This window comes from Neolamprologus multifasciatus, chromosome 9 (assembly GCF_963576455.1).
Source record: "Neolamprologus multifasciatus chromosome 9, fNeoMul1.2, whole genome shotgun sequence".
Lineage (NCBI taxonomy): Eukaryota > Metazoa > Chordata > Actinopteri > Cichliformes > Cichlidae > Neolamprologus > Neolamprologus multifasciatus.
This window is the reverse complement of record NC_140447.1, coordinates 32,072,589-32,094,055: the sequence shown is the minus strand read 5'-3', so window position 1 is coordinate 32,094,055 and position 21,467 is coordinate 32,072,589. Positions and strand designations below refer to the sequence as shown.

Genomic DNA, 21,467 nt, shown 5'->3' with positions numbered 1-21,467 from the left:
ATGAAATTTGGGTCAGAGTTAGAGGACTGTGGTGAAATCACAGACAGGACAGTGCAAGTAGCCACTTGCAGGGATGTCCAGTGATGGAAACAGTCCAGGGGTGCAAGGGAAGATAACCTTGAAGCTGATATCAGCCAAATTTTAAATGACTAAAGGGGCGACCACGATAGGTATAATTGACTGTGGGTCACAGCGGATATTCGAGGCTCCGGTGTTTACTATCCTAGCATGGGTTAATTATGCTAGGCCAACTCTTGGTCGATCGTGGCTCAAGAGTTGGGAGTTCGCCTTGTAATTGGAAGGTTGCCGGTTTGAGCCCCGGCTCCGACAGTCTCGGTCGTTGTGTCCTTGGGCAAGACACTTCACCCGTTGCCTACTGTGTGGTGGTCAGAAGGCCCGGTGGCGCCAGTGTCCGGCAGCCTCGCCTCTGTCAGAGTGCCCCAGGGTGGCTGTGGCTACAATGTAGCTGCCATCACCAGTGTGTGAATGGGTGGATGGTGGATGACTGGTTGTGTAAAGCGCTTTGGGGTCCTTAGGGACTAGAAAAGCGCTTTACAAATACAGACCATTTACCAACTAATGGTACTGGCAGTTGCTTCAATCACTTACTTCAAAGTTGTGGACGCCCCAAAAATCACACTTTCTGCATTCTTTAATTATAAAATTATACACATTACAGGACACTCTGGACATGCAGTCGGCAGGTTTCAGTACCTCGAGTCATGTTCTTCTTCTCAGTAGCCTCTCCTGTAACCTCTACTAATAATACACAGAAGGAAAAACAGCCCATGACACACAGCAGTACCAAAAATTCAGGAACAAACCCACACAGAGGGATCACTACCTTCTGGGAGTTTAACCTCAGCATCAGTGGCCTTTAACACCTCATCTTCTATGAGGACAAACAAATCAGAGAGTTTGATAGTGAAGGTCTACTTGCTGAAAACAGGAAGCCAAACTAGCACAGCAAGCGGTGCAAACAACAAAAACTTGACAATAAAAGAAAACAGTGGCGATTTCAGGCGTCTCAGAGTGACTTCTCTCTTTTGACTCTGGTTATTCTGACTGAAACTAACATTTCTGAGCTTCATGCTTTGGCATCACTGGTCTGAAATAACTTCAGTGATCTTGTAACACTTCAGTCAAAGCTGAGGATGTATCCACAACTTTTACTCGAGATAAACACTCTCAAACAAGTAAAAACATTACTGTATTTAATGGTATTAGTGCATTTCAGAATATCTGTGATAGACAAAGAAGCACAAACAGAGCCACTAAACAAAGTCGACCTCACTCTGTAACAAAAAGGCAGACAGTTAGAGAGTTACGGCTGTTATGGGCTCAGTCACTCAGCATCAAACGGAGTCGTGCAGATACCTTTCCTTCTCCCTCTCTTCTTCACCTCTTTCTGCTCCTCTGCAGGGTTTAAGAAGCAGACACACCTGTCAGGTGAGCGCACGGCAGGCTGTGACCTCACACAAACAGAGTCTCTGTACACTACCTTTCCTCAGCCTGTCTCTCCTCAGAGCATGGCCTTTTAACTTCTCATCATCTGAACCGATGCACAGAATAAAAGGAAGGTAAACACAATCAGCTGTGACAAAAATAAATAAACAAATTGTGCTCGTGCAGGTTTTTCCTGCACAGACAAAGTTTGTTGGACCTTCGGAGGATTCAGACCGAGATCTTAACAGGTCGTCTGCGAAGGTTCTCAGTCATCCAGGTCATCGTAGTCTATGGAGCTCGGAAAGAAAAGCGTCTGGACTTGCGTTTCATGCGAGAAGCTTCTTCAGCTCTGGTGGAGAGTCGCAGGATTTAAGCCCTAAAGAAGTCCAGACGCTTTTCTTCCCAAGCTCCTTAGACTGTCTGAACAGGTTGTTAATCAGACTTTCAGTCATGCATAAAAGACATTTACAATTAAAGTTTCCATAAATAACAGAACGATTTAAAGACACTGCTGTTAAATGAGATAATAAAAATCCATTCAGGACATCATCAGGTGAAGATGCTCTTATGCTTTCTTTACAACACCATATAATACGAAGGTTTGAAGTTCAAACACTTACAAGTTTATATTTTAGAAAAATTCATATATTAACTGTTTAATCTGTTCACCGTCCACAGTTTTTGTTGATAATTGGCGAAGCATAGATGTACGAGGCCACCGTAGAGAAAATAATTAATGCGTCTTTGATCTGCACTTTATTACATTTCTCATCACAGGTGCATCCTCTAGGTCAGTGTTTCCCAACCACTGTGCCGTGGCACATAGGAGTGCCGTGAGAAATGATTAGTTAGTGATCGGTACTCTCAGCGACCAGCGTGAGTGACAGGCAGAACAATTACATTCTCTTCCACTAGAGGGCAGTACAACTACTGACCCAGATGAAGGCCCTAGCTTGGGTAGTGGTCAGAAGAAAGCAGAAAAGGTACACTGGGGACAAACTGAGCCAATTCTGCGGCGCCTGATCCGTTGGGAAAACGATCAATATGCTGTTTGTGACATTTTTGCTCAGTGTGATTTTTCTAATGTGAAATATGTGCCGTGGCTCCAAAAAGTTGGGAAACACTGCTCTAATCGTCTGCAGCTTTGAACACAAAAAAGCCCAAAAAGTGATCCAAAGGTCAGAGGTGAGAGGTCAAACATGAGATGTGCACATTAGTGTTTTACAGGCAGAAAAATATAAATGTTGTTAAAATGCACAAAGTGTTAATAAGAAAAGCACACGAGCAGCTGATAACCACCTGATAGCTGATGTTAGGTTAACTGAAGCCAGATAAGGTGACGATGTCGGGCTATGCTGAGCCTGCTGTGAGGTGCAGGCATCAGGGAACAGCAGCTGACCAATCAGAAACATGGACGTGTCTGCAGAGCGACGACTCTCCAAACAAAGGCAGAAGCAGCGTGTGTGCATCATGTATATTAATAAAGTTTATTTAAAGCCAGGAAGGGCTGTAAGCTAACAGACTCATTACTATCACAGCTCTCATGATGACACAGCTACAGCTAAAATTACATTAATTTAATTTAAACCTGTGCAGAGTTTAGAAAGCAGACCTTCAGCTGCAATCGTGCTGATGATAAATGAGGAACAAGTCGACACATACGAGCGGTAAGTGCTCTATTTTAGGATTTCATGCTGAGCTTATAGAACAGTGACCATGTTTTTACACCCAACAATCTTTGGTCCTCTTACGCTCCACACTCTGAGCTCTGAGGGATCATGGCAGGACTTGAGGTGGTGATTTCATACTAGCTGATCTCTTATCTCAGCAACAATCAGCTGTGCAGCAGGTTAGACCAGCAGCACAAGTTACCACAAACAGCAAAGCTTCTTTATAACCCCGGAAACTCCCGAGTGACCTCACAAAAGTCTGAGTTATGTTTCTGCGCCACTGGTATGAAACGACTGCAAACTGATCGATACGTAACAACGCAGAAGCACGCACCACAAATAAGCTCCAAACTACTCAAACGACAGATTTCTGATCAGTTTTAGCAACATCGCCGTAAAGATTTTAAAACTGACCTGAATGAAACCGCGTGATGGACGCTCACATCAACGCAGACACACAGTGTGCAGAGAAAATAATCACAACAGCTTATGGGCTCAAATACATTACGCACAAATGTGTTTGTGCACCAAGTCCAGCACTTACAATAAAATAAGTCACAAACACATTTATGCTGCGTACAAAAATGAGAAAATAAAGGTGAATAAAGAGGATAAATGCCCTCTGTGACATCAAAGATCGTGACCTGTGACCACAGATATTTTAGGATAACTGATTTTATATTACATGAAGCTTATACGGAGGACCAAACATGTAAACATTAATTAAATTAAATGACTAATATATTGGATATTTCACTGTTAAATGCATCATAAATTATACAGAAATTAATAAAGGTGTTTATAGTTTAAGTAAACGTGACAATAATTACTTTCCATTTTGAATAAATTTAGTCTGAATTTTTCTATTGAATTATTTTTTATTTGCTTCCCTTTGACTGGTTGTCAGTGGTTTCTTGTAGTATTTTATTTCTATATTGTGAATTATTTACTGGCTTGTTTACTTTGTTACCCTGGCACTTTTGACCCTCCGTACATACAGCTACAGCACCAAAGCTCTCGTTTTGTTCACGGTCGGTCGTTACGTCTTCTGCCTGTTTAAAAATGTATCATGAATGAGAGCGGAGGTAACAGCTGGGTTAAATTCAAACTCGTTAACGTCCCTAAAAATGAATTTCTTTCAGTTTTCCTCCAGTCGCCACTAGCACCTGCTTTACCGTTTGACCTCTGACCTCGCAGGACATTTTTATCTGATGGAGAAAATCTGTTAATGTCAAACAAACGAATCCCGTCGATCGTTATCTGGAATCACTTCAGCCTTCAGTTCTTCCTGCTTGTGGTGTTTCGGATTTATTAAATTAAAACCAGTCTGCCCTGTTTGGCCTCCTCCAATCATACTGGGCTACAGCACATCCCAGTCTGGTCGGGACCCGGCAGCCTCCCTACCGCCTGCGTCTCTGCTTCCTATTGGTTCTGGAGGTCCAGTATGACCCCTTTAACCTCCCCGTCATCCGAGGAGGCTGTCCCGCCCTCCTCCTCCTCCTCCTCCATCATCTCAGAGGCCGCCGCTTCCTCCTCCTCACCTGGCTCTAAGGGCGAGGACACTACGTCATAAAGGAAGGTGAAGAAGCCATAGATCCAATCAGAGCCCTCCTCAGCTAAAATATTAAGAACCTCCTCGAGCGACTCGGCATTCGCACTACCGCTGCCATCTTTGGTCAGGCCTGACGGAAGAGAGAGGAAGAGAAGAAAAGGGAAGGGTGGAAGTGCAGAGGAGGAAATTATAAAGGAAAAGAAGTGGAAATGATGCGACGGAGGGAGGATGGACGGGGGAGTAAACTGGAACAAAAAAGTATGGTGAAATAAATAAACACAGGGTGATGAGACAAGAGAAAGATAGTGAGTTAAAGATGAATTATAGACATTTAATAAAGATTTTACTTCCTGTCTCAACCACGTCAGATGACCTCTGACACGACATCCACTCAATAACGTTCCTGCTAAGACTACTTCAAACACGACATCTATAACACAGCTTCCCATTAAGACTTCATACTGCCAGCGGATGCTGTCAACACTCAGGTTACAATACTTTCCTGGCCCAATCAAAATAAAGACTAAATACATTTCTTATTTCCGGTTGGCTGATTAATCTAAACACTCAGTTTCAAGCAGTCAAGGAGGGTTTCACCTGATATGGTCATGTCACACAAGCCCCGCCCACATTGCTTAAAGGAAGCAGATACTATGGCTCAGATCAGACATAAGATGAACTGATGGGGTTACAAAGAAGGATTATTCTAAACTGGGAATCACGCAAAGCTGCCGTGGTAGAGTCTGAAAACACCACCTCCTGTTTGCTCGGTCACTGTCTTCAGTTTACTGACAACAAAACCTAAAAAAGTAAAAGCTCTCGGTTTCATAATAATAAGATCATCTTTGAAGTGAAAGAGCAGAAAACTGATCTTTGAGATACATAAACAGGTTTCAAATGAAAAGTTTTTGTTGAAGGTAAGCAATGACAGTTGTTGAGAAACTCAAAGAAAAGTGTCCAAAGAAAAAGCTACAAATCATGGAAACAGAAAACGACCCCTGCAGCAGATCCATTTCTACCTGAAGATCAGAGGCTGTGCTGTGGTTGGTTTAAACACTAGTTTTCAAACTGGAGACAGCTGCGTAATGAAGCCGCTCTAGTAGTCACAAATGTTCACAACAAAGTGAGCCAAGTCAAGGTTTTGTAAAAGCAACGTAACACTAAGTGCTAAATCTGAACCAGTGAAATAATGAACGGTGTTTAACCCTTTAAGACCGACCATAGAACCAAGTCAGCTTATATTATATGTTTACATGCTGTGGAGCCATTTTTGGGAGCATTTCAAGTTGCTATACATCAATACAACCATTACAGCCCAGATTTTAATAATATGTCTGCATTAAGTGCATAGAAATGACATAAATTGCAAAAAAGTGCAATAAACTACAAAAAAATTGAAAATCGTTTTTGTTTTTTAACATATATTTCTAGTTAGAGAAATTTAAGAGGCTTATCCCTCAAAACTGTAAATACAAAAAAGTTGCACAAAATAGTTTCCCACCACAGGAAATTTATTTTGAGTGTCTTCATAGTTTTATTTTTGAAATACACCAATTTTTATACACTGCAGGAAAAACGAAAATAAATATTATGATGCAAATTTGCAAAAAAGCAGCATATGCATCAAAATAAACTATTTCCAGCAGTGCAATATGAGTCCTAAGCATCCCAGAAACCACACAGAAAGTCAGAAAGTCAAAGATAACTTTTAAAAACACCAGTATAGGCTCATGAGGCCCTGATGGTAAAAAAACTACATTTCCGCGAAAATGACATCACTTCCGGTTTCGGCCAGGTCATGGCGGACATGCGATAGTTCGCGCTGACGTCTATTCCAACATAGGAAGTGTTATGAACAGCTGATCGGATCGGCAAAGCGTGTTTCTGGAATATTATGTTTGTGTTGCTGCAAGTGCTTTTTATGCAGTTTTTGCAAAGTTATATGTGGAAGGAAACTGTGACCGAGGACAAGCTGATGGCATAAGATGGAAGTACAACTCCTCCGGTTTCATATGCAAAAAAAATTATTGCGCTAGCTTACGTGGTTGCAGAGCTACCGGGATTTAAAAATAGTTACGCAAAACAGAGCGTGCTGCTCTGACCGGTTTTAAAGGGTTTAAGGCCCTTCTGAGACCTCAATACACTAAATTTAAGTAGAAATGAGGGAACATGGTCTCCTAGTTCTACTTAGGTATAGAAATATTCAACAGTGTATTGATCCCTTCAGCACTCTGATCATTGATTGTTTATTGTGCAGGATTTGTGAAACTCTTCGGCTTTACAGAACGTTTATCCTTCCATCCATTTTCTCCGTATGTTGTTCGAGGTCATGCTGGTAGCGAGCTGAGCCTCCCTTTCCTTGACCTCTCCTCAGACACACCCTTCAGCGTTCCCAAGCCCTCTGAGACACATAATCTCTCCAGTGCGCCCCGTGGTCTCCACCCAGTAAGACTTGAGCGAACCACCCAATCTTAGAAGTGTCCAGCAGGAGCAGCTCGAGCCAGAGCGTCTACCGAACGACCCCACGTCTCAGAGAAAGGCTGCGGTGCCAGCTTTCTGTGGCTTAGGGATTCGTAATAATATGCATATGTAATGTATAACTTAACCATGAAAGAGGAAGTAGAACTATGACAACGTACAAAAAGGCCAATTCTTATAACATCCAGATGTTCAGCTGGTGTCTATTTACTAATAACTTGAAGAAGCTTGACCATGACGTCCTCCTCTCGTGTGGGAGAAGCCTACCTCACTTTCTCTTCATGCTGGAGATCCAGCCCCTACTGAGGGTCTCATTTTTCCCAACCAACCAGCCGACAATCAAAACTTTGCGCCGCGTAACTACACCCTGAAACATGACAACACGCCTGCTGTGCCTCATGGGACACGACCGTTTAAGACCTTCTTCTCTTGATTTATAAATTCATACTTGATAGATTTTAGCAACGACCTGCAGGGACACAGTAGATGAGGCCCTGAGCTGCAGCTCATTTTCATTTATTTTTATTGCAGTTCTGCGGTCGTCTTTATATTTGCATGCTTCCCCTGTTCTACAGCATCATCTGATCTCAGGGTTTTTCCTCCATTAGCAATGGACTCGTGGCCCACACACTTTCACCTCTGAGCATCTCGTCTGTGTTTGCAGTCACGCTGCTGACTCTGTGTTAAACCTGAGCTTTGTGGCTTCCTGTGATGCTTCAGCTGGTTTTCAGCTCAGTTTATGTTTGACGGGTTAATTTCTGAATCCGAGGCACTGTCACACGTCTGTAAACCACATCGGGCAGAAAAGCAGGCAGCAAACAGCAAAATTAAAGCAGACTTGCCAAGCAGAACTTTGGCGTCCTCCACGTCAAAGTCTCCGTCTCCGTCTGTGTCGTAGGCCGTCAGTTTACCTGGAGGAGGACGAGCAGATGAAGTTAGACCAACAAATTCTGAAAAACACTAAAATGTTTGTGCATGCAGCTACCAGAGTCAACTTTAAAGTTGTCTTTGTCTCATATTTTCTATGTTTATTATATATTTATTATATATATTTATTCTAACAGAATAAAAGCATCCTCTCCGGGTGCAGGTGGCAATGAAATGTGGCGGCCTGAGTTTGGGTTCGAGCCCGACCCGCGGGCCTCTGCTCTCTCTCCCCCCCCTATGCTTCACTGCTGATCAAATAAAGGCAAAAATAGTCACAAAAATAAAAGCATGCATCAGTGTGTTAAAGTGCACAGAGGAAGCGTCTCTGTTAAAAGAGGAAGGATGTGGTGATGAGGAGCAGCAGCTGATCAGACCCCGACTCAAACCACAAGTCGAAAGCATTTCAAATGCTGCTGTTTGTGGACCTCAGTTAGCCCGACCACCACAACGTATAAAACAGTCAAATATAAAACAAGCAGCTTTAGTTCCATCATATTAAAGAGAAGGCAGACATCTCTACAGCTGACAGCAGAGGCCACAGGCAGAAGCCGACCTCTTAACCTTTTAACTTTGTTTATTTCTGTTCATAAAAACCTGTCCATACTCCGTTAATAAAGGTTCTGTTTCCACTCCCTCCTGACGCCCGTGACAGTAAACGAGGTAGACATGTCTCCTCAAGGACAAGATAAGAGCAGAGACACTCAGATCTATGAGAGAAGCTCAGGAGTGAACGAAACAGAGTCATGCAGGTAACTACGGCTCTGCCACTTCCTGGATAACAGCCGTGCTGCTCACCTGGAGTGTTTGGTTTGGAGACTGGACGCTGGCTGCACGTGGTAACCGACAGTGTACACGCGCAGGCGGCCTACACCCAGCACAAGGAGACACAAGGTAACCACCTCGTTACCACCACTGAAAGTCACCCGGGGATTCACAGAACCGTAGTTACCAATGTAACCTCCCTGACATTAACTCACTGCTCTGCCTCTAATCAAACTCTCTTCATCATCGTGGACACAACAGCGGGCTCTGATGAAATCAGGGTGTGATACGATGGATGGGGATGTGTAGTTATGACGGGTTAAATTTTGAGACTGTACCTTGTAAAACTTCAGAAAAGTTCATACGAAACTCCTTAGCTCTGGCTGCGTGCAGAGATAACACAGAGAGAAGAGGAAGAGGAGGGAGGAAGACAGAGAGGCCACAGGAGGTTAAAGCATTGCAGAGTCACTGTTCAGATCAGCACAGTCATTACAAAGAGTTTATGGCTTTACAGTGAAACACCTCCAGCAAAGTGAGAGGCTTTTATTGTGAAGGGCCGGGATGTAAACATATCACATATGCACACAGCTGCACAGCAAATACAGATCCTGCTGCAGAGCAGATATCAGCCTGTAATGCTTCACCACTCAGTTTGCTTTCAGTTTGCTTCTTGTCCGAGCAGATTGTGAAGTCAGAGACTCACAGACCTTTTCTGCTACATTCTTCTCTTATTTACAAAATGCAGTTTGGTTCATTTAGTCAGCAGCAGACTTGTTTTCGTCCCCGACCGTGTTTTAAACCGGTTTGCCCAGCGAGTCACGTTACTGAACGATGCTTATCAGCATTAGAAAAAACAAACCTTCCAGGACACACACACGCACGCACGCACGCACACACACACACACACACACACACACACACACACACACACACACACACACACACACACACACACACACACACACGCACACACACGTTGCGTGCTAGCTGCAAAAACAAGTACAACCACAAATTCTGCGACTCTGCCCACAAAAAGCAAAAAAACAGCAGCTGTCCCCAATAAAGTTGTTTGTGCACTTTCCCACCACGTCAGCACACCTGACTGATTTATGAGTCTTTGCTCTGTGCCCATCAACCTGAATCCAATCTGGGGACAAAGGAAAACGTGGCAGAGCGGTGAGGTGGCGAGCGAAGTGCTAGCGTTCAGTTCATTTATAAACATATATTTTTTTGTAGCTGGCTGTTGGTCACTAGCATAAAATCCCAAACTCAGTTGCCTCGTTAACCCTCTAATGTATTTAATGCACCCTCATCAGCAGTGTTGGGACTAACGTTACAGTAACTACGTTATTATTGTGGTAACGAGCACGGTAGTTATTATGCCAAAGTCAGGAACGCATTAACCGTTACTGGGATTTAGATTTAGGCTCGTTACTCGTTACTTCGTGTGGTGGCATCGCGCAGTTTCCACAGATTCAATAACATTAGCAAGTGGTGGAGGCAGCAGGTGGAGGAGGGAAAGAGGAGGCAGGAGGAGCAGAGACCCGAGTGAACTGAACTTCAGGTAAGTTATGACCTGCAGTCTATCTGGGTCAGATATAAACCAAGTTTAGGTGGAGTTTATTTTCGTTATGCTGACTTTTTCGTACTGCTACTAGCTAGCATGACGGAGTTTCTATACAGCTGGGTGGTGCTATGAAGTTACTGATGTTGAACTTTATTTTGTTCATAAGGTTAAAACTGAATCGTCTCGTATTTAGAGTTAATATCACACGTTTCGTGTTGAGGTGAAAAGGAACAGTTTGTCCTGAACTTCAGCTACAATGAAAAAGACACAAAGCTGATTTATTCTGTCGTTACGCTGCAGCTGTTTCTTCTCCTCTCATCCTCTCTCTCCTGTTGCTACTTCAATCATGAAACTGATCAATGATCAGCTGATCGGCTTTTCTCTCGTGTTTATAAACAGCAGCACGTTTAAGCTTGATCAGCTGTTGTTAGAATTTATTTAATATTAATTTCTAGTATCAGAAACACTGAATCAGCCATCGGTTCAGCGCAGTGGGTGAGCGGGCGACCATACAGCCGTCCCGGGTTTGAGTCCGACCTGCAGCTCCTTCTCTGCTTTCCTGTGAATCTTCTCTGCATCTGTCTGAAGAAACTAAAAAGCAGAAACATTGACAGGACTTTGCTGCATCTCTGCAGCTGACGGCGTGACGTGATCCAAACTGCTGAAGCAGAGTCAACCAACGGCGCTCACGTCTCCGTTAGCCTGTCTCACTGTGGTTATCATTTCCATACAAGGAAACCTCGTAACTGAGAGCTGAACAGGAAGTTGCTCACAGCTGTGGCCGATGTGTGTGCACAGTGGAGTCACGATGTTTACAGATACAGCGTCGTTTATCAGTCTGACGGAGGGAAGTTTGAGATGAGGATCAGTTTGTAATGTGACAGCAGAGTCGCCGTTTTCTGTTGTTACCTTTCACTGAAAAAAAAAGCATTTTCCCACAAAGAAGTCGAACAGATCAGTTTGACTTCTTTGAGATCAGTCCGCTGTGGCGTTGTCACGCATCCTTGTTGCTTTCAGGTGTGCGAGTTACGACAGGTGGCAGCCGTCTCCTGGTTTCAGCGTTTCCTCTGCAGATTTTATGGACGGCGCTCTTTAACCTGGAAGCTTAACCCTCCAGTCTTATTGTGCGACTGATATCTCAGGACTGCTTTGCAGAAATTGTGACTCAACAATGAACTGATCAGCGTGATCAAACAGCAAAGTTGGCGTGACTAAAAAACAGTCAGAGCCCAAGAAACAAAACCAAAAACGACTTTACTGACCCTGACTGAAGTCAGTCGCTCAGAAACAGAAGAGGAAACGGTGGCTGTATTTCATATTCAGTCATCTTGAAACTGTAGTGATTGTAAAATGTGACCAAAGGTCTAGCGAGCAAACTTCCTCTGGCTCGTTGACGTTTGTCTTGGCTTGTCTTGAGGCTCCACGGGCCTCGGACGGCAGCTTTTTGTACCTCGATACGTTTCTGACAGTAACATAGTAACCAGGATGGAAGCTGTTAATAACCCAACCAACCACAGACCACAGCAAACATATATGTGTATTTCCAGGCCACAAGATCACTTCCTCCCGCTTGTCTCGCTCTTTGGTATGCACGCCAAAAAGCATCACTGTTGCAGACATTCAGAGCTCGCCACAATCGGCTAACGGCACATTTAAATCGTTCAATCACAGCGCGCATGTGTGGGATACATTTGTGCACGCGGACCAAAACGTTACTGTACTTTTGAAACGCTGTGTTTGTTCACGTCTGACTGAGAGGAAGGCGCCGTGACCACATGAAGAAGTCACCGGGTTCCTGTACAAAAACCACTACTCTGATGTTGTGTTTCGGTGTGTGTGAACGCTCGAGATCCAGACACAAACGCTGCTGAGAACCAAACCAAATAGGCCAACAGATGCACGTCTTCTCTGCACACGGCGGGACTCCACAAACGTTCTCACGCTGCTCTCACGTCGGAGACGAACCCGAAGGAAGAGAAAAACTGCTGAGGAGCGTCGTCTTGTAACATTTAGCTGTAACCATGACATGATCCACTGTGGTGAGCCCACAGCTGAGAATAAACCTGATCACTGTGATTGGTCAGGTAACTCTGCGTCAGGATAAATGATGGTCCAGAGTCCGTCTGTACCGACCGCAGTTAAATTATGTAACTCATAAATAATCTTTTATAGTTTGGGAGCAAATTTGTGAAAACTTATGAAGCAACAGTGACGAGGTGGTGCTGCAGCTCACAGCAGAGAGGCGGAGAGTGAAAGATAAAAGATAAGGTGTTTATCAATCTGACATCCAGACTTTCATAAGTCTGTTATCAAAGCATCTGATCGAGATAAACAGGAGGCCGTCTTTCACGCACAGAAAACTGATCTGAGAGCTTCAGCGCTCTGGAGTGATCAGGTGACCGCCCTGGGTCATTCACTGCCTCTGCCAGCTTTCTCATGAGCACAGAATCTGTTTCCTCATCTTTAGAAACATCACGACATCATCGTCGACTCGACAAAACATTTTGGAATTTTGTGTCGTTTTATCAGAAACGGTGTGTAAACAAAGACGATCTCGTTTTATGTGAACTTCTTCTTCTTCTTCTTTGTGGATATTAAACCGTAACAGCCGGGAGAACGGCCACGCTTTAGTTGGACCGTTTGAACCTCCGGGCGCTGCCTCAGGTCGACGTTTGAACAGGCAGATTATCACAACCCCACTCTCACTGCATGTGACCGTAACTAAAGACCAGCAGTGCTGTTACTAAACACGGCCTGCTGCTGGGTGAGATGTTTTGTGTGGGGCCCACACGCTGAGCACCCGAGCTCGCTTTTATAATCACAGGATAATCTGCACGTCATCTTCATTCAGGAGGAAGATTAAGACGAGGTTTATGAAATGCTGAACGTCTTTACTTCTGCAAAACAACCACAAGTCATGCATGTTAACCACTTCTCTCTTCTGCCAGAAAACAACCCCACACTGGTTTTAGCTGTTCAAAGTCTGCACCCCTTCAAAATAAAAGCTTCAGGAAATTCAGGAAAATGCGTCTGCTTCCATTAAATTACACCACGCTATCACGCCCGCCCTCCAACTCACCGATCACGGCGTCGTAGTCCACGATGTCGAAGTAGACCACGGCCACAGAGCTCCAGACGCCCAGCAGACCCAGGACCACAAACCAGGTGAACACGGAGTACTTCGGGCCTCCACCTGCATCTCCTCCGCCTCCTCCCTCTGTCCTCTTTCCATTCTTGCTCTCCACCGGCACCGTCTTCCCCTCTGCAGGTGTGAAAAGCTGATGTTAACACCAAAACATTTATTTCTTCTTTGAACGTGTAAACTGAGGCACGATCGCGCCTGCTGCCAGATTTAGATCGACATACTCGTGTGTCGCGCTGCACTTGGTGTCACCCACAGACAGACGAGATCACACAGCACGGAGCTTTGTTGTTGAAGAATAAAGTGAAATCTGAGGCGTCGGGGTCGCAGAGAGGACGACAGCACGCAGGTTTAAATCTGCACCGCTGGAAATAAAAATGTTCTCGTGCAATAAGTTTTGTGTATTTCACAAGAACAACGCTGGTGCTGATTGATCGCCAAACAAAATCCAGTGACTGGAGCAGACGTGAAGCCTGACGGCAGCTTTATCAGAATTTGTCGTGTGGACACGTCCTGTAATCCTGAAGTTACGAGGCTCAAAAACACTGAAAACATTTATTTATGAAATTAACAAAAAAGCAAAAACAAAACATGAAACTTAAACAGCAAACAGAGAAAAATATTTGTTTATTTACAAAACGATCAGAAAATAAGGAACATGCACACACATGTGCACCAGCATCTGTGCACCAGTATCTGCGCACCTGCACAGGTAATCCATCATATTAATGTGTTATAAAATCAGTAAGCAGCAGCAGGCTGAAGCTGGCCGATCAGATTTAAGCTCTTTAGTGACTGAGGTTCAGACTCAGCGGACTGAGGCGTCGTGTTTCCAGCTGGTTTACCTCAGGACAGATTTGGCACATTGTCGTATTATTTTAAGTGCTTTGGGAAAACGAGGAGTGGGAGAGCGAGACAGGAAGTACAGGCGGAGAGCGCTATGACGTGATTAAACTGTAGGTCGGAGTGTCGGCTGAAGGAAAACTTCTGGTGAAAGTCTGAACGTCCGGGAAAAACAAAGAGGGAACAGAGAGAGGGGCAACATGGCTCCAAAGGACAACCCGACCCAGGAATAGAGCGAGAGACACCGAGTCAATATGACCCCAACAGAGAGAGAGAGATGACAACAGCTGATTCAGGACTGAACAGGCTGCAGATAAAGAACAGCTGTCTGCTTTTGTGCTGCGTGAAAATGTCAGTGAGACTCCTGAAATAGCTCGAGGCTGTGTGCGGTCAAAACACCTCAAGTGTCTCTAAAAGCACTAAAGACTAAGACAGCAGCACTTAGTGACAGCAGGGATGGAAAAAGCACCTCAGCCCTGATAAACCGGCTTTTTAACACCGGCAGTGTTTGTGGGTCACAGCTGAGTGTCAACATCACCTGCTTCAGGACGAAGAACTGTTCAAGCTTTAGAGTTTAAAGAGCAAAGGTTAAGGTTAAGCTGCGTCCACACTGAGGCTACGTCCACACTGAGGCTACGTCCACACTGAGGCTACGTCCACACTGAGGCTGCGTCCACACTGAGGCTGCGTCCACACTGAGGCTACGTCCACACTGAGACGGCGTTTGCAGAAACCTTTTGGAAACGCTCTCCAAAGCGGACACATTTGAAAACGCCGTTTTCGCATTGCGGTGTGGACAGCGAACCCAGAGCCTTTTCAAAAACAATGACACATTTTAGTCATGTGATGCAGTCATGTGACCAATGAAACTAAGATAGCGGAGGGCATCATACAGCAGTTGTTTGACAGCCTGTTATAGATTAATATCAGTCTGTAGCTTTTCCTCAAATTCTTTAACTCTCACTCGCTTTTGCAACTTTGGACTTTTGTGTTACATTGTGAGTCCATTTAACAAACTCGGTGCTTTCCCTCGACATTCTGCCGTGACGTTACAAAGAGCCGATAAACTAATAAACAGCAGACAGAAATGAAGCAGGTCGAATCTTCTGTGTTTCACGCATGTGCAGGACTGGACCGTGAGCACTTCAGTTGTTTCAATGTGGACGCACAACTCTGTGAAAACGACTGAAAGCGCCAGTGTGGACGCAGAGCGTTTTCAAACTTATCCGGGCGAGTGTGGACGGAGCCAAAGTCATCAGCCACGGCGCCCTCAGTGGGACGCCCTGCTGCGGGTTTAAATAAATGATTGCTGGTTCAATTCCAGCCGGAGACACAAATCCCCTTTGTGTAACCAAGCGCTGCTACAGCACAGCAAATAGCAGCTTCCTGTATCCAAGTAAGGGATGGACGTTTACTCATGACCCTCACACGCCTCTCTCAGGGTGGGAACGTGGACTTTACAGCCCAGTAAATCATCTTCATCACTGCTGACCTGACGTCCCACAAACCCGAGAAACTCCAGCAAACTGAGGTCACTTTGGGTTTCAAGTACTTTGTCTGAGTTACTGGGAATTTACACTTACAGCTACGCAGCGACCTCCAACCCTGCACCGTAACCTTCATCAAAGTGTAACTGAGAATCAGGGCGATGCAACAACTGCGATTGTTCGAGTCCTATAAAAACATTATCGCTGTACCTGCTGGAAGCCCACAGAGAAACAGCTTTGCTCCTGTGAAGTCTGCTTACACTTAAACCTGATGTTACAAAGACAAAGACGTGTAATCTGAATACTGACCCCAACAAACTGACACATTCACTTCACACCAAAATCACCACAAGCCTTCACAGCATCACCAGGTTTCATCTTGGCAGCTTTTATTGTGAAAAGCTGCCACAGGATGTAGCCGAGTTTGTGTTAAAAGCATGCTGCACACCATACAAGGTGAAAGAAGAAGTGTTCCAAACCGGGCCAGTCCGTGCCTGTCCTACCTGTCTCCTGGACAACAGGCTGCACTTCCTTCTGTGCACGTGTCACTTCCTCCTCCCCCTCCACGCCTCCTAAACGAGCCAAACCCGACCGTGTGAGAGCCAAACCTCAACTGAGCCAAACCTCATGCATGCCTCAGTCCTACCTGTCTCGTGCAGCAGAGGCTGCGTTTCATCCTCTAACAGCGGCTCCACCTCGTCTTCAGTGTACATCACCTCCTCCACCTCCTCCTCTTCCTCGGCGTGGATCTCCTCTACATGAGCTGCACCAGGAGAGGAGGTGTAGGAGGTGGCGTAGTGGCGGTATCGCTCCATGGGCGGAGGCACCACCCTAAACCAGCATCAAAAACATTAAAAACAGAAAGTGAAGCTCCTTCACGCACAAGATGAAACCTGAAGAGGCCGAAGATTAACGCACCACAACTATCGGAGTCTTCTCAAGAAGGTGACGGCGTGCTTGAAGAAAACGAGGCAAAAAAGCAGCTTTAAAAGTTCAAGGAGGAAGTCAACAAAGCGACAGACGAGATAAAAACAATCCGAAAGAACAAAGACTCTAAACGAACGATCATCAAAAAGCTTCAGCGACTCTCAGCGTCTCCGAGCAAAGACAAAGAGTGAAGCAGCTCCTCCTCCTCTTCCTCCCAGCAGCACAGGGATTGTGACGGGCTGCTGAACCTGATCCACACTATTATTAGAGCTGACAAACCCCGCGACGCTGGCCGAGAGATGCCAGAGAGGACAGAATAGCCCCCGCGTAACCTTGACACTCGCATTTCTGGACGCTCAGCTGTCGGCCGCGTCACCTGAAATAAAGCGTTTCAGAAATAATCAGCAGGTAGTACGGCCACGCCGGGAAAACCAAGGTGCTTACTGGTCCTGAACCACAGCAGGGAACCAATGAAAACAGCCCTGAGAGAGCGCTCCACACAGCTGTTGGGCTCTGAGTGAAGTGGGTGTTAATGGTGGAGAACACCCCCATAAGTGTGGCAGTTCCAGAGGTCAGAGGTCAATGTACGGTCCGACTCACACTGACAACGTTTACTCTCGAGGTCTTTATGCACCAAACGCATAAAATGGGTCAAATAATTTCATGTGTTAAAGATGTTTTCCTCTTAATGCATCGACAGCAGCGTCATTTAATAGGACGGATTTGAGGCACTTAATTTTTTTGGATCATGCTCGATTTTTCATATTTAATAAACAGATCTGACCAATCAGATCACTGCGTTTGGTGCTCGTGACTCGAAGTGGAAATGGAAATGGAAACAGCATAACAGTGTAATGTTGCAGACTAAGTGGTGATAGTGGTGCACTGATGAGCACAGCTTATCGGCTGCCTGTGTAAAAACCAACCTGTGTCAGTTTACAGTAAAATTGCTGCCCTTCAGCAACTAGATCACTATTTGTGAAGCAACTTCTGGAATTGCCAACGTGATTCTAATGAACTGATGCAGAGCGACTCAGCCTTTGATCTCTACCTCGACTCTGAGGACAGCAGCTGACTGTGAGTGGTCCATCTCCTTAACAACAACACTGGAAGCTGATTGGAAATCACAACAATTTTGTTTGTGGTCTCTTTTTAAACTGCAGCTGAGCAAGTACATCAAAAGCCAGCTGCTCCGGGTGGTTTTATATTCAGCCAAGATTCCCTCATAGTGGTCGGAAAACTATTCCCAGTCCTCAGATCACAGGTTTCCAAGCTCGCACCAGCGTGGAGGGTTACACATGATGTTTGGGCATCTGGACACATGAAAAATAAAGAGGCTCTAGTAACGTGTGTGTGTGTGTGTGTGTGTGTGTGTGTGTGTGTGTGTGTGTGTGTGTGTGTGTGTGTGTGTGTGCATGCGTGTGGGGGATGGGGACACTCTTCATGGTTTGTGAAAAAAAAGCAAACTTCCTGTTTGTATTAACAACCATGAAACGGCTGCTCTGGTCTTAGAGAACCTCATTACAGCCAGCTCTGCTTTTATGTGATAAGAACCTTACGATCCATCACTCGTCACTGTGTGTGTGTGTGTGTGTGCATCTCAGGCCCTCCAAGGTATGGAGGCCTATCTCCCCCCACCACTTCCCTCAGACATCAGTGCGTTGGTGGTTCTTTGTGTCCGGGGATGGGCGCACAGGTACACACCGGCTCACTCCTTGGTGGCTGCTTATCGGGGCCTGGAGCGTGGGGCTTGCTCGGGCCACTTCGGGGGTGGGGTGCTCTCGGCCTCTCGGCCTGGGGCTCGGTCACAGCTGGCGGAGCTCCCGGGCACGTCACTGCAACCCCCCCTGGCTTCTGCTCCGCGGCTGCTGAGTGACCCCTCATCTGGGACTCTCCTCAGCTCTTTCTGGGACAGTGGCTCGGCTGCCCCTCTGTTGGTCTTCCTTGGTCTCTTGTGTTCTGAGGGCCTCTGGATGTCTGGAGTCTTGATCTCCTCCATACCTGCTTCATGCCCTGGAGGACGGGGCTGTGGCCCCCCCACACCCTCTAGCAGATCATTACATGAAGGAACCTTTTAAAAACAAGTGCGTCCATGCTCACAGGTGTACACACGGGTGATCACAAACACAAACTACACCCTTTTTGGCTCCTACCTCAAAGCACACTGTGCGCTGTCGATCTTACATGCTGCACAATAATGTTTAATATTTAGTATTTACTGTCATATTCACATAGATCATCATTTTCTTCTGTTTGTTTTCTTTTTTCTTTCTCAACACGTGATCCAGGTGATTGATAGATGGATTTTTTGTCTGCTTATTTTGTTGGTTTTTGTTTTGTACCCTTTATCCCCGCCCCTCTTCTCTGCTAGAAGAAAATAATATATATATGTGTGTGTGTGTGTGTGTGTCAGAGTTGTGTGTGCACACAGTCACGGATGTCACACGGGTGTTATTCTTGCTCTCACCTGATCTAACAGATGTTTGCATGTGTTGTTACAAATGGAAAGCATGTGTGAGAGAAACGTGGAGGTGACACTGTTAAATGTTTAAAAGCTAAACTCTTACAGCAGCAGCAGTGAGCACTTTGTAACACCCAACAATGACAGAAACACCAACATTTAGCTTTGATGTGAAATCATATGTGTTTGTATTTCGGGTTTTTGGGGACCCTGTGTAAAGACCTCAGACTGTCTCAGGAATGTCAGTGAAAGCATGATTCATGTGTTTTTGCCCTTTAAATTAATTACAGACTGCAGTGAGGAATAACCCGGATTATATCGGGCTTATAAATGTGTAAATAATGAGCGGGGCCAGTAAACTCCCGCACAGATAACAGAGATAACATGAAGCCTCACTGCTGCCTGGGAGAAAGTTAGCTGCCGTTAGCAGGCTGTTATTGATGGGGGCTAGCTTAGCTTAGCGTCGTTTCCACGGCCACTTTCATGTTACCGATGGGCAATGAAGCTACAATCACACAGAGCATGCCGGGATTTATCAGGGAGGTTAAACTGGGAGTCTGCTTTATTGTGTTCATTTAGCAGAGCTAGCGGAGAAAGGGGCGAAACCAGTCCCGCTCTCTTGTATCGCGAGAACATCCAACCAGACTCCATTGAAAATTCTTCCAGTCGAATATGCATTTGTTTAGAGACGGCGCTATAAGTTATAAACATAAAATACGACATCTGCGGGAATATTTAAAAACCACTTCTCCACTCGGCTTCAGTAAAATACAATAATTGTGATTCGTTTATTATAATTAGATATTTAACAGCGTGTTAATGACGCTTCAGGACGCAGGCAGTGCGCACTTTGCGCTGTTGGAACCACGGGAGATCTACCTCCGAAAGTAGGAGTCTACGTTATATTTTGTATCAGTGTATTAGCCGAATCGAAGAACTAATCTTATGGATTAAAAATATATTCTCGCTTTTGATGTACTACACGCGATCCTTTCCAAAGATTGGAAATAGCTATAAACTGCAGAATGTTAAACGGAAGTCTGAATTAGAGACACAGGCGGGAGAACCCAGTCAGATAAAGGGTACGTACCTTTTTTTGAGTGGTTTCTGGGATTCTTTCTCTGCGCCATTGCTTCGTAAAGTATCCGATGTTTGTTTCAGTCAAGCAGCGATGAGGTGACTCTCTAACCTGGCCGTGGTTGTCGCGGTGAAAGCTCCTGTTCGCTTTCTGCTCTCCGCTCTGTGCGATGGAGCGACGCGTTCACCAAAAATCACGTCCTCACTTGGATACCAGCAAAGCCAAAGTCCATGGTAACCGTGATTGGCTTAGTAGTTGACAAATCAGAGCTGCCTAATGAGTGTGTGGGCGGGGCAACAGGCGGTTTCTTGTGTTTTCTCACCAATCAGATTCCTGCGCTGCTTCCCAGTGTCGTTCCTCCCTCTGGAGAGGAGCAAAAACGTGGCAGAAGAGGGAGAGGAGTTTTAAACATCGGGGGCGGAGGGACACAACTAATGGGGGTTTTAATAACCTTTATTGATAGCGTTGATACGGTTTAAAGTTAACACTGAATAAAGCAGGTTTTAAATTAGATCATAAGAACGGAAACGCGATGAAGTAAATAAAATACTTTCATTAACTTTTAGGAAACTGTATTTCTTGTTGTTTGATTAATTATTTTATGGTCTATATATTATGGTCTGAGCCCACTCAGAGCTGAAGTAATAGTCTATTATTGTTTTAGGGTTATAAATGAAACAAGTGGTGCAGACAAACTACGCTGAGGGAGCAGAAATTAAAAAACAAATTCACCAGAAATCTCCACAAAACTCCCAGAAACCCACCACCTCTGCTGAGATGGCACAATAACGTTTCTCCTGTTTGTGATGCTAAAACGTCTCACAGTCAGTCGCTGGAAACTCTTAGTTCACCTCTTATTGCAAAATATAAACAGACCCAGTTAATAATACAACAATTGTTTTACTGAAGGTGGGGGAGCAAGCTGGCATGTAGTAAATGTGATTGTCCACTAGATGGAGACAAACACAGAGGAACACTGAGCCCTATCGCTGCAGCTAAAGAGAACCTTTAATTAACTTTTAATGGTACACTAATAGTTCTGCCTATCATAAACAGGTGCAGCTCTACAGTGCATCAATTCCAGCCTAAAGTCTGGCCATGCTCCCCAAGAATGAATGATTTCTGTC

The 21,467-nt window shown here is 45.1% G+C and overlaps 1 protein-coding gene and 1 long non-coding RNA gene across 11 annotated transcripts in view; both read right to left on the bottom strand.

Moving 5' to 3' along the window:
* unm_hu7910 (un-named hu7910) overlaps nucleotides 1-20,568 on the bottom strand; it is a 40,639-nt gene extending 20,071 nt beyond the window's left edge. For 2 of the 10 annotated variants that reach the window (XM_085171696.1, XM_085171698.1), the window contains exons 1-5: nucleotides 16,521-20,346; nucleotides 16,378-16,446; nucleotides 13,482-13,664; nucleotides 9,174-9,218; nucleotides 7,989-8,057 (exon numbers count right to left, since the gene is read on the bottom strand). In XM_085171696.1, coding sequence (XP_085027822.1) covers nucleotides 7,989-8,057; nucleotides 9,174-9,218; nucleotides 13,482-13,664; nucleotides 16,378-16,446; nucleotides 16,521-16,689 — 535 coding nt within the window. In that variant the 5' untranslated portion in view covers nucleotides 16,690-20,346. The other 8 variants (XM_085171701.1, XM_085171697.1, XM_085171700.1 and 5 more) reach the window with 8 other exon arrangements.
* LOC146511925 (uncharacterized) lies at nucleotides 9,722-13,475 on the bottom strand. Its single transcript, XR_014875955.1, has 2 exons — nucleotides 12,847-13,475; nucleotides 9,722-12,762 (listed from the first exon to the last, which is right to left on the bottom strand). It is a non-coding gene; the product is annotated as an uncharacterized LOC146511925 (long non-coding RNA).
* Nucleotides 20,569-21,467: the final 899 nt, after the last annotated feature.